This window comes from Talaromyces rugulosus, chromosome VI (genome assembly GCF_013368755.1).
Source record: "Talaromyces rugulosus chromosome VI, complete sequence".
Lineage (NCBI taxonomy): Eukaryota > Fungi > Ascomycota > Eurotiomycetes > Eurotiales > Trichocomaceae > Talaromyces > Talaromyces rugulosus.
Window position 1 is genome coordinate 1309416 of NC_049566.1, and position 15460 is coordinate 1324875.

Below are 15460 nucleotides of genomic sequence, written 5' to 3' on the forward strand. Positions count from 1 at the left end.
GAAGAAGGTGACCAACTTGACGCGGTCCAAGCTCCCGCAAAAGCGGCACTAATTCGGGCCGAAAGCGGAAAACGTTCAATAGTAAACAATAATGAGAAATAATTTCGTTCAGAACTGTTTATTTGAAATAATCAGCTGAATATTCGAAAGAAATAATGGCATCAATTGATTATTGCACTCGAGTCCACATACTCTGTCTTGATTAAACAATGCAGATCAATCGTTCTAGACTGGTGCGTTTTACATTACTCGTAATTTTAAATGCTCAGCAGAGTTAGACACGTTTACTAGTATGAGAATACTCGTGAGAAACTCACACATTTCGGCCACTATCCCGAACATCGGCGATGCTCCGACCTCACTAGAATTGCATAGTGAATAGATTTTTTTTAAGATTACAAATACTACCAATCACATAATTGTACAGCTAGACCCTTGCACTTTCTCCAAGTCAACATTTGCAAGCTTCACGATAGGAAACTCGGAAATGTGAAGTTTGGCACTTGCAAACGGGACTAGTTTTATAGCAAACGGTTTGCCAGTAACCGATGGGTTCGAGGGAGGTAGGCCAGCGCAGTCACCTTCCAGCGGCCAGTTTGAAATCTTGCTTCCCGCAACTGTGATGGACACAGGCGGGGCGCCGGATTCAAATACAGGGTTGGGAAGATTCCCCTTGGTTGCGACGCGGTGAAAGTGTGCTTGTGACGGGTCAATGGCTACCTGCCAGTCCGCTGTAGGGATGTACTCGACATCACGAATTGCTTGTGAGTACTTGGCGTCATCTGGCAACGGTGTCCATTCGGCAAAGTGTCTTGGAGGGCCGGTTTTGGCCTTGTGTGGGATTTCCATCGCGTATAGAAGAGCTCCGCGGTAAATTGCAACTGCATTATTCGACCGAGGAACAACGCGGATCCTTGCATTGAGCGTAATTCTGAAAGAAGACTTTCCTGGAGAAATTTGTACCTTGTATAAACTATTGGAGTCTGCTTGCACCGTCTCTTCTTGGACAGTATCGTTGTCAAGGTCTTTCTTGACAGTGCTTCCACTGGTTGCCCATTCTGGAATACGAACGTAAAAATCAAAGCTGCGGCTTGATTCGATTCTGTACGTAATACTCTCATCGAACGGATAGTGAGTATCGCTCGTAATGTGGATAGGCCTGTCGCCTTGAACTGGGATCGTCGCTTCAGCAGCGAATAAGAACTGATGGGCAATCGACCTGAGATCGGGACTTGCGACAAATGCATTCATGGCAAACTTGGGAAGCCCCTGCGCATGGTTGACCAAACAGCATGGCTATTCCTTTGTTAGATAGTGTTTCAACGCACGTCTCGGTCTACTTACGTAGTTGACTTCCAACCCATATACCAAAGCTCGCCCTCCGCAATTATAGAATGGCCAGTTTTCCAAGTTCCTTGCCCATGGCTCATTGCTCTGCGTGAGATAATTGTGTGCCCACCAATCCGGGGTCATACCGGCAGGCAGGCCGTTGTATGTGGCAAGCTCTGCCTGATCCGCATACCTGGTCTCGCCGAACAGTCGATACAGATACGAAAGCGAGAATATCAGTTCCACTGTCCCGCACAGCTCGGCGCCGCGTTTCGGATGGACACCAGCGAGGAACTCGTCGCCCGCAAGAGCACCAAACGTTGTCCCATGATATTTCAATGCCATTTCGACGGATTCACGAGCACGGTCAACAAGGTCACGATCGTGCGTCATTCGATACAATTGGGGGATATAGCGTAATGCTGAATGATAAGTCTCGTGTCAGCTTGGTAGAACATAATTATTTGCTGTATGTGTATACCTTCAGATACATTCACGACATGCTTGATCAAAGTCGAGCCCTGAGCAGCCGGTTCCTTGGGGAATTCTTCCTCAGTGAAAAACTTTGACCAGTCCCGATCACCAGCACGGGTAGCCTTCCATGCGAGATCCATTGTCTCCCATATAACCTCCTTATCCTGCCTGTTGTTTACCTGCTCATACAACCACTGCAGTGTAGTGGACAACTCGTGCGCGCGAGTGATGCAAAACTCGTCAAACTCGTCGCCTGGATGCGGAATCAGACCCTGAAAGTCATCCTTGAACATGGAGTTGGCAAGCCTGGTAAAGCGAAGCATTGCCTCGACAATGCGCTCGTACTGAGCCGGGTCTGCAAGCGCGTGGTTCACCATGCCCATCAACACCAAGCACCGCGCCCAGATCCCGCGTCCATGTTTTGTATGCTCGGGCCCTATCCAGCCATCCGCATGTTGGTTTTTCAGCGTGCGATCCAGGAAGTGATTAGCCTGCTTCTTCAATTCCTCGTCGTCCAGCAAATAGGCGAGCGGTACGATGTAATTGTACCAATACGGCGCCGATTCGTTGAGCGGGCTATACTCTGCATGGCCACCAAACCAGCGACTTCCCTTGATGAATCGATGGAAATTGTAGATATTTCCGCCCAGGCCGGTTGCACACAGGTTGAGCTGGTCCTGGACCCATCCGCGCGGCTTGACCGAGCCGAGCGGAAGTAGGTCGAAGGTGAAGGGGGCTAAGGTCTTGGCTCTCATATCGCAACTGTGCAACGTGGGCAACGTGGACAGTGTAGATGATGCAAGATGCAGGAGATATGTGTGATGCATGGAGGTGAGTGGCACGGCAGGGACAAGCAAATAGAAGCGGGGCGATGAGATCATCGGCAGTTGGAAACTGGGGTAAGCTGCCGCTAGCTTCTTTTGGCTTAGCTTAGAATGAGTACATAGTACGCACAGATTTTACAGTACTTAGTTATGGATTTGACTTGTGATATCCTCATTTACATTGTACTGTACATGGCCTATGTAAGTTATAATATATGTACACAATTCTGTATTAGTACCAGGCTTTTCTTATAGTGCAGCCAAAGCCAAAGCAACAGCCGCACCGCCAGCTGCCCACTGAGCACCGCCAGTCACCCTGGGAACACCACCTGTGCTGGTAGAAGTTGCTGCGCTGGAACTGACCGAGTTGTCTGCAGAGGCGGTATTGGTGCCACTCAGGGTAGTGGCAGAAGGCGCCGCAGTCGTGGCGGCAGCAGAAGCCGGAACAGAGGTCACCGACGCAGTGGAAGCAGTGACCGAGGCGCCGGTCGAGGCAGCACCAGTAGTGATGGTGACGGGAAGATACATGGTCGCGATGTCACCGCCAGTGAAGGTGCCGGTACTTGTGCCGGGGTACGGAGCGCTTACGCCGCCAATGGTCTCGACGCAGTCGGCGACCTCCGGATTGCTCATGTCGCACCGAAGGTGGATTGAAACTCTGCAATATGTTAGAAAAAAAAGTCGTTGTTGCGACGGAAAAAAGAGGGTGGATCCAAAGAACTTACAAGTCCTGGTCGTGATATTGGAGCTCGGCGGTTTTTGGTCCGGCGATAGCAGTCAATCCAGGCGCGACACCACAGTCGAGAGCATCAGTGCCTGCAGGACAATTGACGAAGAAAGTGGTAGTCGATCCAGTCTGCGTGATTCTGGTAAGCAAGGGTTGGATGAACTAGAGGTGAGACAGGTTTCCATACAGATCCCATAACAGACCCGAAAAGTTTCTGGGCATCAAATCCGGGCAAAAAGAGAGACGTGACCGACTCGGCGGCGGCAACCGATCCCAAAAGGGGGAGGGAAAGAAGAGCGAGGGAGTGCATTATTATTATTAAGAATGGATTAAGTGCAATGAAGTGCAACGAGTGACTGGTGTTGAAGTGAATAGTGAGTGATGAGTAGGGATAGTGAGAGTGAAGATGCAAAAGGAAAAGGAAAAGCAGAAGGGGAAAGAGCAATGCCAAGCCTCGGCCAGGGCTAGACTCTGACTCAGCCAATAACCTGCGGCTGCTGCTACATTAGGCTCAGTAGAGCGAGCCGCTAATGCACAGTATAGCGTTGCCATTGGACAACAGGATGTACTATGCAACCTTGAGGCTTGAGGCTTGTAACGAGAAAACTTAGTTTCTCCTTATTATTCTTCATCCGCCGTGCTCTGAAAAAGTATTATTAATGAAGAATCGAATCTAAAAATAGTATCGTATTATCTACCACCATCATTTAGATGTTTTTTGCACGTGCCGACTCGATACATAGGTAATGCCACTATAAAATTAATGGTATTCGACTTGAAATCGCTGGCTTCAAATGGTTTGAAAATTGACAAATTTAAGACAATACACGTTCTGTAACGGTGGCTGGATTGGCAAAACACCTCCTTGCGCCGTCAACACCCGGACGGATAAATACCGGATAAACACGGATTTAATCAATACGCATAAGGCGGTAAATAAAGAGTAATTTTTGTGTAAATAAGAAAATGTTAATAATGCTTACTTTATCGCGGTGTCCTGAATAGTAGAACAAAACCGCGTCGAAAATCACCCGTAGTCATCCTAGAATCATATCTAATTGGTCGATCGTACCTCTGTATAGAATTTAGATAATTCAATCTTGCCTTTGCCCTTCCTCGATTTGACTCTGGTCATTCCATTGTATCAATTGATTTAAATTCGGCTTGTAGAAAATCAAAATCTAGCCTTTTAACCGATATGTACACTAAATACCCTCTGCATGCGTAAACGGATATTTGTTCCACCTCTGATGCTCGCAAAAAACAACCTTGCATGTGTCACGAGGCCCTGATCGTGCATCAGTCCATTTCAACGGGCTTATTCCGAAATGCACCCCGCATAATCATAAACAGCATGCGCAGACAGTATATGATCTCCCCATATTCATTGGAGGAAATTCCCGGCACTTGCGTAGTGCAAGCCACGTTTTAATCTAAAAAACAGATATCTCGTGAAGATCATAAAAAAGGGCCAGATGCTATACACTTTAAAACCGGACAACATGGCTACTCTACTTCAACCGTCAAGTTTCTCATTGATAAACCCACAAAAGCTCTCAGAGTAGACATGTTCCCACGAAGCATCAAAGTACTCGCCCTCGGCCTGGGCTCTCTTGTCACCGCGGGGCCCTGCGACATCTATTCCTCCGGTGGCACGCCATGTGTGGCCGCCCATAGCACGACTCGAGCCCTGTACAGCGACTATAGTGGCGCACTATACCAGTTGAGCCGAGGCTCAGATGGAGCTACAACCACCATCTCGCCGCTTTCCGCCGGCGGGGTGGCCGACGCCGATGCCCAGGACTCCTTCTGCGCCAGCACCACCTGTCTCACCACCATCATCTATGACCAGTCTGGCAATGGGAACCATCTCACACAGGCGCCACCTGGTGGCTTCGATGGCCCGGACACTGATGGCTACGATAACCTAGCCAGCGCGATTGGCGCTCCTGTCACTCTAAATGGGCAAAAGGCGTACGGTGTCTTTATGTCTCCCGGAACCGGATACAGCAATAATGCTGCCACCGGAACAGCTACAGGGGATGAGGCCGAGGGCATGTATGCGGTCCTTGATGGGACTCATTATAATGGCGCCTGCTGCTTTGACTATGGCAACGCGGAAATCAGTAGCACTGATACCGGCAACGGCCATATGGAGGCCATCTACTACGGCACCAGTACCACCTGGGGTACCGGCTCTGGCAGTGGCCCGTGGGTCATGGCCGATCTAGAGAATGGACTTTTCTCTGGCTCCAGCTCTGGTAACAATGCTGATGACCCGTCTATATCTTATCGCTTTGTGACTGCAGCTATCAAGGGGGGGCCAAATGAGTGGGCAATCCACGGTGGCAACGCTGCGTCTGGTTCGTTGTCGACATATTATAGTGGTGCGCGCCCAACCGCATCTGGCTATAACCCCATGAGCAAAGAGGGCGCCATCATTCTCGGTATCGGCGGTGACAACAGTAACGGCGCCCAGGGTACCTTTTACGAAGGCGTGATGACCTCTGGCTATCCATCCGATGCCACTGAGAGTTCAGTGCAGGCCAATATAGTTGCTGCTGGATACGCTGTCACCTCGTTGACCAGTGGCCCGGCACTTACTGTCGGTTCATCCATCTCGCTGCGCGCCACCACAGATTGCTGCACGACACGCTATATCGCACACACTGACGATACTGTCAATACCCAAGTTGTCACATCATCCAGCACCACCACACTCCAGGAACAGGCCAGCTGGACGGTTCGTGCTGCCCTTGGTGGCGACAGCAGCTGCTTCTCGTTTGAGTCTGTTGACACACCTGGAAGCTACATACGACACTATAACTTTGCGCTGTTGCTTAACGCCGACGACGGTACCCAGCAATTCGCTGAAGATGCCACATTCTGTCCGCTGGACGGTCTTAATGGGGACGGCAATTCGATCCGATCCTGGAGTTATCCAACTCGTTATTTCCGTCACTATGACAACGTGCTCTACGTTGCGAGCAACGGCGGTGTCGACACCTTTGATGCTACGGATTTATTCAACGATGACGTGAGCTGGGTGATTAGCACCGGTTTTGCTTGAGTCTAAACTATGTAACTATGCGGACTGAACTCTACTTGCCCAGTTTTCTTGGCTATGTGTAGAATCAGTCTTACTCCGCGTGCAGGTCATGATTCCAACTGGTATATAATCACTAAAAAATATAACAAATATTCAATGTTCCGTAAATACATAAAAAAAAAAAAAAACAAATCCATGGCTCAAAGTACTCTACTTCAGGATATGGAGCACCTCCCTTAATCAATGGTGACCTCTACCATGCTACCTTCACTACGCTATCACGATATGACTATTAAACTTGAGAGCATCCATTACATGTAGACGGATTTAATACCTCGTCGGGGCCTTTAATTTTCTGAGCGGCGCTTTTACCCGGCACGCGGTTGAAAATACAATACAGTAGGGAGGTTTTAACATGAAATGGTAGAGGAACCAGCTGATTTATTGGTATATCTTTGTACACGGTATCCCGACGTTTGGCAAATGAAATGACAGCCCGTTTCACAATGCCTGTTCATCCGCTCTAATTTTACTGTGATATCAAGTCAAGCCATTTTATATAGGGATATATCCAGCTGTGAAATTCCAAGACAAGGGTTTTCCAAAGTAGGAGTGCAGGGCCATTCCATTTGTGGCCATCTGAGCTAAAATGCGGATAAATGATCCAGTGGACTTCGGCCGTAATATCACCTACGGTAGTGACAGGCTGACAGCGAGTCAACTGGTGTCAATTTTTATACGAAGATTGGCTCCAAGACTATAGAGCTCCACACTAGGCGTGCCTCACCTAGATGAATTACTGGTGACGCCACGTCAAAGGTGTTATACTACCACCCCTAACACCCCCAAATAAGTGGAACCCATCGATTGCAAAAATCCGACGGACTTGTTCTGGTAAAGCTGCAAAGGGCAAAAGGGGGCGAATCACATTGAAAAAGGGTTGGTCGCTATAGGCGCAGCCGGGAGAAATGAAGTCCAAGGGAGTTCTGATGGAGCTTCTCAGTAGCGCATGTTTGATCAAATATTGGCTGTCCTCAAAGACTTGTCGAAGATCCTCGTCATATTTTGTCTTATCAGAAGTCTTCTGTACAGCAATCTTTCCTATATTCTTTTCCCAGAAAAAAGGCATTATCAAATTAAACTCCTCACCAAAGTCTGAACAAAACAAAGGCCGGATTTATTTGTGGAAAATAGTGAATAGTCCAGAAGGACTAGATAGAGCAAGTGTATACCAGAAAGTCCCTGTTGCCCAAGTTCGATTCATAACTTCTGAGAGAGAATAGGGGCCTTGGTTACGGTTGACTCCTGACACATTTCAAGAGCTGTTCTGAAATCGATAGTTAGGTAGATATTTCTTGACGCTTAGTCATTAACTTTAGAGACCTGTGGGGCAGACGGGTCGGATCGCTCCTAAAATTTTAGCGCTTGCCGGGGTGAAGGATATCAACTCCCTATCCTATTTCTGCTAGGATGTATTTATTTCTCGGAGTGAAGGTGGTTTACTCAGACTTGGAATATTATTGAGCCGGCAATTTATTGTTTAGTTTCTACATAATTTACATACCGTACACAAATAAAGATATTCAAGAATGTGAGATAAGTCTATCCTGGATATCAATACCGCTGTCAAACTAGATTAGGACCAACGGCTAGGAAACCCACTCTTCAAATTGTAAGCGGTTCACACCGTTAGCAGATCACGCACCATCTCTTGCAAATTTCCATCCCGCCATATCGTAATGTGACTAGCCCCCGCGAACTCTTTATACACGGATGCCTCAAGCCTGTTCGCCATGAAACGACCCATGGCTGGAGTAGTAAGCGCATCTTTTTCGCCATACCACAGCTTGACCGCAGGAAATGCCACATCTTCCAGCGTAAACCCCCATGGCTGCCAATGAAACTCCATGCCCTTCGCATGCGCCCACGCTCCTTGCATCCACGACTGCCGCAATACATTGACCGCCATTTTGAAGGTGTTCTCTTCAAGTAGTACCTCACGATCCATACCTGAGAAAGCCGCTTCGAAGTCAGAGTGGATCCGGCTCGATAGCGCGGTGGTTTCTGTTTGTTGGGCCAGCGGAACATACTCCGATTCATAGTAGTTTCTTAACTCGGTTGGGTAGTCCCGCCACGCTTCCAGCGCCTTCCGCTGGGGCTCGATCATACTCTCATACCCTCCTTCGTAAGGTCCAATCCCAGCACATATGCCCACACCTTTCAACTGGGAGCGTGGGAGGTTTTTAGCACATGCCAGTGCGAAACCCGTGCCACCGCTTGTGCCAAGGATGTAGTATCTCTTAAGGTTTAGGCGTTCCGCGAGAGATTGGATATCGGAGGGGTAATCGAGCACCTTTTGTGCATCATATGGTGAAGATAGGCCAACACCAGGGCGGTCGGGCCCAATCCACCTGACGTTGAGCTCTCTGGCGACGCGGTTTTCGAGCTGTCCCGTAATGGTGAGCCCGGAGTCGGGATGGCCATGTATATAGAATATGGGGGTGCCGGTGATGGGACCCGCGGTATGGTAGCCGAGTTGGCGGCCGGAAGGTAGAGTAATGGTATCACCGAAAATTCCTGAGGTTCTTGCTGCTGAGCTTGATGTGCTGATGTTCTTGCACGTTTTGAGCTGTGGTAGTCGTGGCAGAACCAGGCGCTTCGTGCACCAAATAGAACTCATCGTCGACGGGGTCTTTGATGCCACTGTTAACTTTAGAGAATTCCATTGCGGTGTCTTGACAGCGATGATGGGAATTCTGTCAATACAAGAAAGTTAGACACGAACATGTGAAACGACAGCGGTGCATTGAGCCAGAAACGGAACAGCCCCACTGGGATGAACGTTAGTCTGGAGTTTATCGCTCTTAATCGGCCAGGACTTTTAAAAAGCAATAAAATAATAAAAGTCTATAGAAAGTAAACCAAGATATCCTCATAACATTTCAGGCCCCTATTGCAATTAATTAGAGGCTGATACAGCAATGAGTGGGTCTTAGCTTATGTCTTAGACGTTGTCTAAAGAGCTAGTTATTAGCCATTAGGGTTCTAGATAGGTAATTATGTTTAAGAAGTAAGTATTTAGAAGGACATGACTAAGATAACAAATGGATATAAAGAAGGTAGGTAGAGGTGAAAAACAGCAGTGTTGCATTACAACATCTCTTAGGGCTAGGGCTAGGTTAGTCATTGTTTGAGTCACTTGGTCTGCGTACCCCTCAGTTGGCTGACATGTCCGGCTGTTAGTTCATCAGTACTAGTATTCCGTACCTAGCCTGAGCTTTGACATCCTCTTTACTACGTCAGTCTTCCTTTTGAATGTGGTTTTTCAACCTCTTGAACCCACCTCATCTTGCATCTACCTCATTCCCCGGGCATCCTCGCTCATATTACAGTGTTCTTATCAATGCCGCTCCCACTCGCCACGGGTTCTGTTATCATATGGAATGCTTCCAAGAAGCTAGCGGGGACATCGCGGGGGGCCCAGCGTCCAGTGTGGGGGAGATGGGTCCTAATGGGGCTTCCCCGCGTTTGTTCCCCCGGCTTTCGCGCCACCGGGTCGCATACAGGCTCTTAACGTCGCAATATGTTCTTTATGCCACGCGGATCCCTGCCTGTCGCGACGGGGAAACGTTCCCCTTGATCGCCCAAATTCCGCTTTTCGCTCTCCACTTCTCCGGTTTCCGCTATGCTCCTGCCCGGAGTTCCACCGATGATGCGCCCGTCCCGTGCTTGCCTCCAACAACACCAGCCCCGCTGGTAGCCGGCTCTTCTCTCCTCCTACACCTCTCTCTCTCTCTCTCTCTCTGTCGTTGTCAACGTGTTTGCTTGGGCAGAAGAGCATGGTTTGCCGACAGACGTAGCCTGTTGAAGATAGTACTGAATGTAGCTGGTTGAATCATCAGTCACCATGAGCTGGTTTGTGAAGGCGCCGCCAGTCGCACCGTGCCGGTCCGGCGCGGCTGGCTGCTCGTTGCGCCTGTTGGGAGTTCCAGGTACGTCCAAGGAAAAAGACGCGAAGATGAGCACAGTTTGATGAGCTTTCGGTTGCAGCATTATTGCAGAGTCGACCATTTTCCACGAGCTCATGCAAGTTCGAACGTCGGCGGAGCCCCGTTCGTGTGCCCCCGGAGACAATTCTGAAGCGCTTTGAAACCACCGTGTCGACAACCGCATCAACGCCCTCGCTGGTGGTACCGTACACATCGCTCACTGTTGGGATTCCGCGCGAAACCTTTCCGAACGAGCGCCGCGTTGCCATTACGCCTCAAAATGTAGCCCTGCTACTCAAGAAGGGCTTCTCCCGCGTGATCGTCGAGAGCGGTGCCGGCGAAGCCGCGCAATTTACTGACGAAGCTTATAGAAAAGCCGGCGCGATCATGGCTGCAAAAGACGCCGTATGGTCCCAGAGTGACATTCTCTTAAAAGTCAGAGCGCCCAGCATAGACGAGCCTGTCAATGAAGTGAATGCTATGCGAGAAGGAAAAACGATTATCTCGTTTCTCTATCCCGCTCAGAACAAACCTGCTGTCGACGCTCTTGCGGCCCGTGGCCTGACTTCATTTGCAATGGACAAAATTCCTCGCATTTCCCGAGCCCAGGTATTTGACGCGTTGAGGTAAGCCACTATTGTCGAGAGGACTATTATAATGACTGACGAGCTACCTGCAACAGCTCAATGGCCAACATTGCTGGATATAAAGCCGTTTTGGAAGCCTCCAACGAATTCGGTCGCTTCTTGACAGGCCAGGTTACCGCAGCTGGGTAAGCTTTCAAACCCCTACTTTTTGAACAATGCTTACTAACCACACATCTTGGGCGCAGAAAGGTTAGCCATCATTCGCAATAACCATAAAATTGCCTATCTAACAGTCGTGATAGATCCCACCTAGTAAAGTTCTTGTCATTGGGGCTGGTGTCGCCGGATTGAGCGCAATTGCTTCTGTAAGAACCAACTTCTACCCAAACTCAAAAACAGATGCTGATAATCACTTCTTAAGGCTCGTCGAAGCGGTGCCATAGTGCGGGCTTTCGATACACGACCAGCGGCCCGCGAGCAAGTCCAGTCCCTCGGCGCAGAATTCATCGAAGTAGACTTGGAAGAAGATGGCTCTGGTCAAGGCGGTTATGCCAAAGAAATGTCCAAAGAATTTATCGAGGCAGAAATGAAACTGTTTATGGAACAGTGTCGTGAGGTCGATATCGTTATTACCACCGCGCTCATACCTGGCAAGCCTGCTCCGAAATTGATCACTAAAGAGGTATGCACATTATACAACCCACATAGCTCTAAATTATCATTAACGATACTAGATGGTTCAAGCAATGAAACCTGGGTCGGTGATTGTCGATCTGGCTGCCGAAGCTGGGGGTAATTGCGAAGCAACAGTCCCTGGAACGCTGGCTATTTATGACGGTGTTAAAGTTATTGGTATGATCTCGAGTCTTCTTCTTCTTAGCATACCGTATTAACAATGGCTTTAGGATACACCGATTTACCGTCGCGTCTGCCTACTCAGTCGTCTACTCTCTATTCAAACAATATTACCAAATTCTTGCTGTCTCTAGCAGACAAGGACAAGGGCTTTACGGTGGATTTAAACGACGAAGTTACTCGAGGCGCAATTGTCAGCTACAACGGCAAAGTTCTACCTCCAGCTGCTCCTCCGGCACCACCACCTACTTCGACTACCAGCACAGCCCAGGCCTCGGCGAAAGAAGAGGTAGTTGCTTTGACACCGTGGCAGAAGACAACCCGTCAAGTAGCTACCGTGACCGCTGGAATGGGATCAGCTCTAGCCCTAGGGAAACTGACTGGACCTGTATTCATGGGTAATATGTTTACCTTTGGTTTGGCCGGCCTAGTGGGTTATCGGGCAGTCTGGGGAGTTTCTCCGGCTCTACACTCTCCTCTTATGAGTGTAACCAACGCCATTTCAGGTCAGTAGTTGGTCAGTATTGTGTTTATTGATAGCTAAGTTATTCTAGGTATGGTCGGCATCGGTGGATTGTTTGTAATGGGCGGAGGCTATGCTCCGACCAACATTCCAGAGGCCCTAGGAGCAGTCTCGGTTTTGCTTGCATTTGTAAATGTCTCAGGAGGATTTGTTATCACGAAACGCATGCTGGACATGTTCAAACGTAAGCTTTTTCCATAAAATCAAAGACTGTACTGACGCGCTTTAGGACCTACTGACCCTCCCGAGTATCCCTGGCTGTATGCAATTCCAGGACTTCTCTTCGGTGGAGGCTATGTTGCTGCTGCTGCCACTGGCATGGCCGGGCTCGTACAGGCTGGATATCTAGTCAGCAGTGTACTCTGCATTAGTAAGGCATGAGCATTTTAGTTCCGTTGACAAAGCTAAACTTTTGAAATAGGCTCAATATCGGGTCTCGCATCTCAACTAACCGCACGAAGAGGAAACATCCTAGGGATTCTTGGTGTGGCTTCGGGGTTCCTTGCTTCGCTGCTTGCTGTTGGGTTTACGCCAGAGACTTTAGTTCAATTCGGAGCTGTTGCAGGAATTGGCGGTCTTCTAGGTGCTGTCATCGGTCGACGTATTACGCCCACCGGGCTGCCGCAGACTGTTGCCGCTCTACACTCTGTCGTCGGTTTAGCAGCAGTTCTTACCAGCATCGGTAGTGTCATGGCAGATATCTCCCATGTTTCGACTTTGCATATGGTTACTGCATACCTTGGTGTTCTCATCGGTGGTGTTACCTTCACCGGCTCAGTCGTCGCATTCCTAAAATTGGCCGGCCGCATGAAATCATCACCCATAGCCCTTCCTGGCAGACATATAATCAACACGTCACTGTTAGGAGCAAACATGGCGACTATGGGAGCGTTTATCACCATGGCACCTGGAGCTCCTGTAGTTGCTGCGGCATGTTTGGGTACAAGTACAGTCCTTAGCTTCCTCAAGGGATTTACAACTACTGCGGCTATTGGCGGGGCCGATATGCGTAAGTTGGAGATATCTTTGTTGTTTGCGTTGCTAACATGTAAAAGCGGTCGTCATCACTGTGCTCAACGCCTACTCTGGATTCGCGCTGGTCGCGGAGGGTCTCATGCTAGACAACCCACTGTTGACAACAGTAGGCTCATTGATTGGTGTTAGCGGCTCGATTCTATCATATATCATGGTAAGTCTCGGTCCGTATATGGATTTTGGACAGCAAGCTGATTGAATAAAGTGTGTTGCCATGAATCGCTCTATTACAAATGTACTTTTCGGCGGCATTGCACCAACCCAGTCAAACAAGAAGATCGAAGGGGAGGTAACTACAACTGCTGTTGAGGAAACTGTAGATGCACTTGCCGGCGCAGAGAATGTCATTATAGTATGTATACACAACCTTACTCTTGACTCAATGCTAATCTAGGCCAGGTGGTCGGATATGGAATGGCAGTCGCCAAAGCGCAATACGCCATCTCCGAGATAACTAGGATGCTGCGGGCCAAGGGGGTCAATGTGCGTTTCGCGATCCATCCTGTTGCTGGTCGTATGCCTGGGCAGTGTAATGTGCTTCTTGCAGAGGCATCTGTGCCATATGACAGTGAGTATGTCGCCATGATGGTATATAGCCAGGCTAACCAGTTTTAGTTGTGCTTGAAATGGACGAGATCAACGATGACTTTAACGATACCGATGTCACTTTGGTTATTGGTGCCAACGATACGGTCAACCCGATTGCCATGGAGCCTGATTCCTCCATCTCTGGTATGCCTGTGTTGCATGCATGGAAGAGTAAGGAGGTTATTGTCATGAAGCGTGGCATGTCAAGTGGATATGCGGATGTCCCGAATCCGATGTTCTACATGCCGAATACAAAGATGCTCTTTGGAGATGCCAAGAGCTCTTGTGATGGTGAGAACCCTACTACATTTGGTAACTTTCATGACTAACATAATGGATAATAGCGATCAAGAATGCGCTCGAGGCGCGCAAGTGAAGGCCCAAGTGAAGTGGAGGATGTGACCACATGGTCAGAGTTTAGACCGACTTATAAGACCTGCTTGTTTTATGTTGATACATCTATTGATTTAGTTCGGTTAAAGTTTGAATGCATTAGTACATATAACCCTATTAGCCCTTTTGTATTGCATCTTCAATTGGTACATTTAGATCAAGGAACAACCTCCTCCCCCCGCCAATCCCAACATCTTCCCCGTCCATAAGCCATATCCAACTCGCAGAGAACCTGCAACAACTTGGCCGCCGCCTCATCCGGCTCAAGCATCTCACGCGCTCCGCCATCCCAAAACTCGCGCGTAAAATCCGTGCGAACCGTTCCCGGATGCAATGCCACCGCCATCGCCCGCTCACCACTGCTCGCCTGCAGATACGCATCCAGCGTCTTGGCCAATTGGAAAACCGCTGCTTTACTAGCCCGATACGAATACCAGCCTCCCAGTCGATTATCTGAAATTGAGCCGACGCGAGCAGCCATCATGGCATAGACCGCATGTCCCGGGAGACAACCCTCCATTCTTTTAAGACTAGGACTAGAGCGCGTAGGTAAAAAAGGTGTGAGATGCTTCAGTAGTAATAACGGTCCAAGCGTATTTACTTTAAAGCTGTCCAGTGCATTTTCGGCATCTATTTGGGCCGGTGACTTTTCCACATGTAGTACTCCGGGCATTGTCAGGGCTAGGCGAAGCGGAGTATTGCGGAAGTGATGGCGGATATGTGCTGCCAGCGCGGCGATGGATGATTCGTCTTTTTTTTTTATTCCTTCAGTTTAAAATGAATGAAAGAAAGACAGGATGGAGTACCTGTTACATCGACAGGCAGAACGTGCAGGTTCTTGTCCCCCGGGATCCCGTCCAACAGTCGCTGTCGAGTTCCTTCGCAGTCGCGACGCGCCGTGGCTACGACAGGGGTATTTGTATGCTGTAATAAGTGTTTGGCCAGGGCAAAGCCTATGCCGCGTGAGGCGGGCGTTACCAGACAGAAGCCGTTCATTCTGGGACAAAGTATGGGTGGTTGATAGAGAGGTTCAAAAGCTGGATTGAGATGCAAATCAAGGGATGACGTCAATTATGTGAACCTTAAT

At 49.0% G+C, this 15460-nt stretch overlaps 5 protein-coding genes across 5 annotated transcripts; 2 read left to right on the forward strand and 3 right to left on the reverse strand.

The window, feature by feature from the left end:
* Nucleotides 1-411: 411 nt before the first annotated feature.
* TRUGW13939_10803 (uncharacterized protein) lies at nucleotides 412-3664 on the reverse strand (the record flags this gene model as incomplete). Its single annotated transcript, XM_035493913.1, has 6 exons — nucleotides 412-1296; nucleotides 1345-1751; nucleotides 1811-2720; nucleotides 2991-3285; nucleotides 3353-3483; nucleotides 3542-3664. The coding sequence occupies 6 exons, from the start codon at nucleotides 3662-3664 to the stop codon at nucleotides 412-414; spliced, it is 2751 nt and encodes a 916-aa protein (XP_035349806.1).
* A 1257-nt stretch (nucleotides 3665-4921) lies between these two features.
* TRUGW13939_10804 (uncharacterized protein) lies at nucleotides 4922-6424 on the forward strand (the record flags this gene model as incomplete). Its single annotated transcript, XM_035493914.1, has 1 exon — nucleotides 4922-6424. The coding sequence occupies one exon, from the start codon at nucleotides 4922-4924 to the stop codon at nucleotides 6422-6424; it is 1503 nt and encodes a 500-aa protein (XP_035349807.1).
* Nucleotides 6425-8084: 1660 nt separating this feature from the next.
* TRUGW13939_10805 (uncharacterized protein) lies at nucleotides 8085-9083 on the reverse strand (the record flags this gene model as incomplete). The annotated part of the gene is made up of 1 exon (XM_035493915.1): nucleotides 8085-9083. The coding sequence occupies one exon, from the start codon at nucleotides 9081-9083 to the stop codon at nucleotides 8085-8087; it is 999 nt and encodes a 332-aa protein (XP_035349808.1).
* Nucleotides 9084-10310: 1227 nt separating this feature from the next.
* Nucleotides 10311-14356, forward strand: TRUGW13939_10806 (uncharacterized protein; the record flags this gene model as incomplete). The annotated part of the gene is made up of 15 exons (XM_035493916.1): nucleotides 10311-10395; nucleotides 10454-11018; nucleotides 11075-11164; nucleotides 11293-11344; nucleotides 11401-11661; nucleotides 11714-11831; nucleotides 11885-12340; nucleotides 12389-12541; nucleotides 12587-12727; nucleotides 12779-13366; nucleotides 13413-13546; nucleotides 13598-13744; nucleotides 13792-13960; nucleotides 14008-14271; nucleotides 14325-14356. 15 exons carry the CDS (start codon nucleotides 10311-10313, stop codon nucleotides 14354-14356), a joined length of 3255 nt encoding a protein of 1084 aa, XP_035349809.1.
* Nucleotides 14357-14530: 174 nt separating this feature from the next.
* Nucleotides 14531-15369, reverse strand: TRUGW13939_10807 (uncharacterized protein; the record flags this gene model as incomplete). The annotated part of the gene is made up of 2 exons (XM_035493917.1): nucleotides 14531-15123; nucleotides 15180-15369. The coding sequence occupies 2 exons, from the start codon at nucleotides 15367-15369 to the stop codon at nucleotides 14531-14533; spliced, it is 783 nt and encodes a 260-aa protein (XP_035349810.1).
* Between the last annotated feature and the right edge of the window lie 91 nt (nucleotides 15370-15460).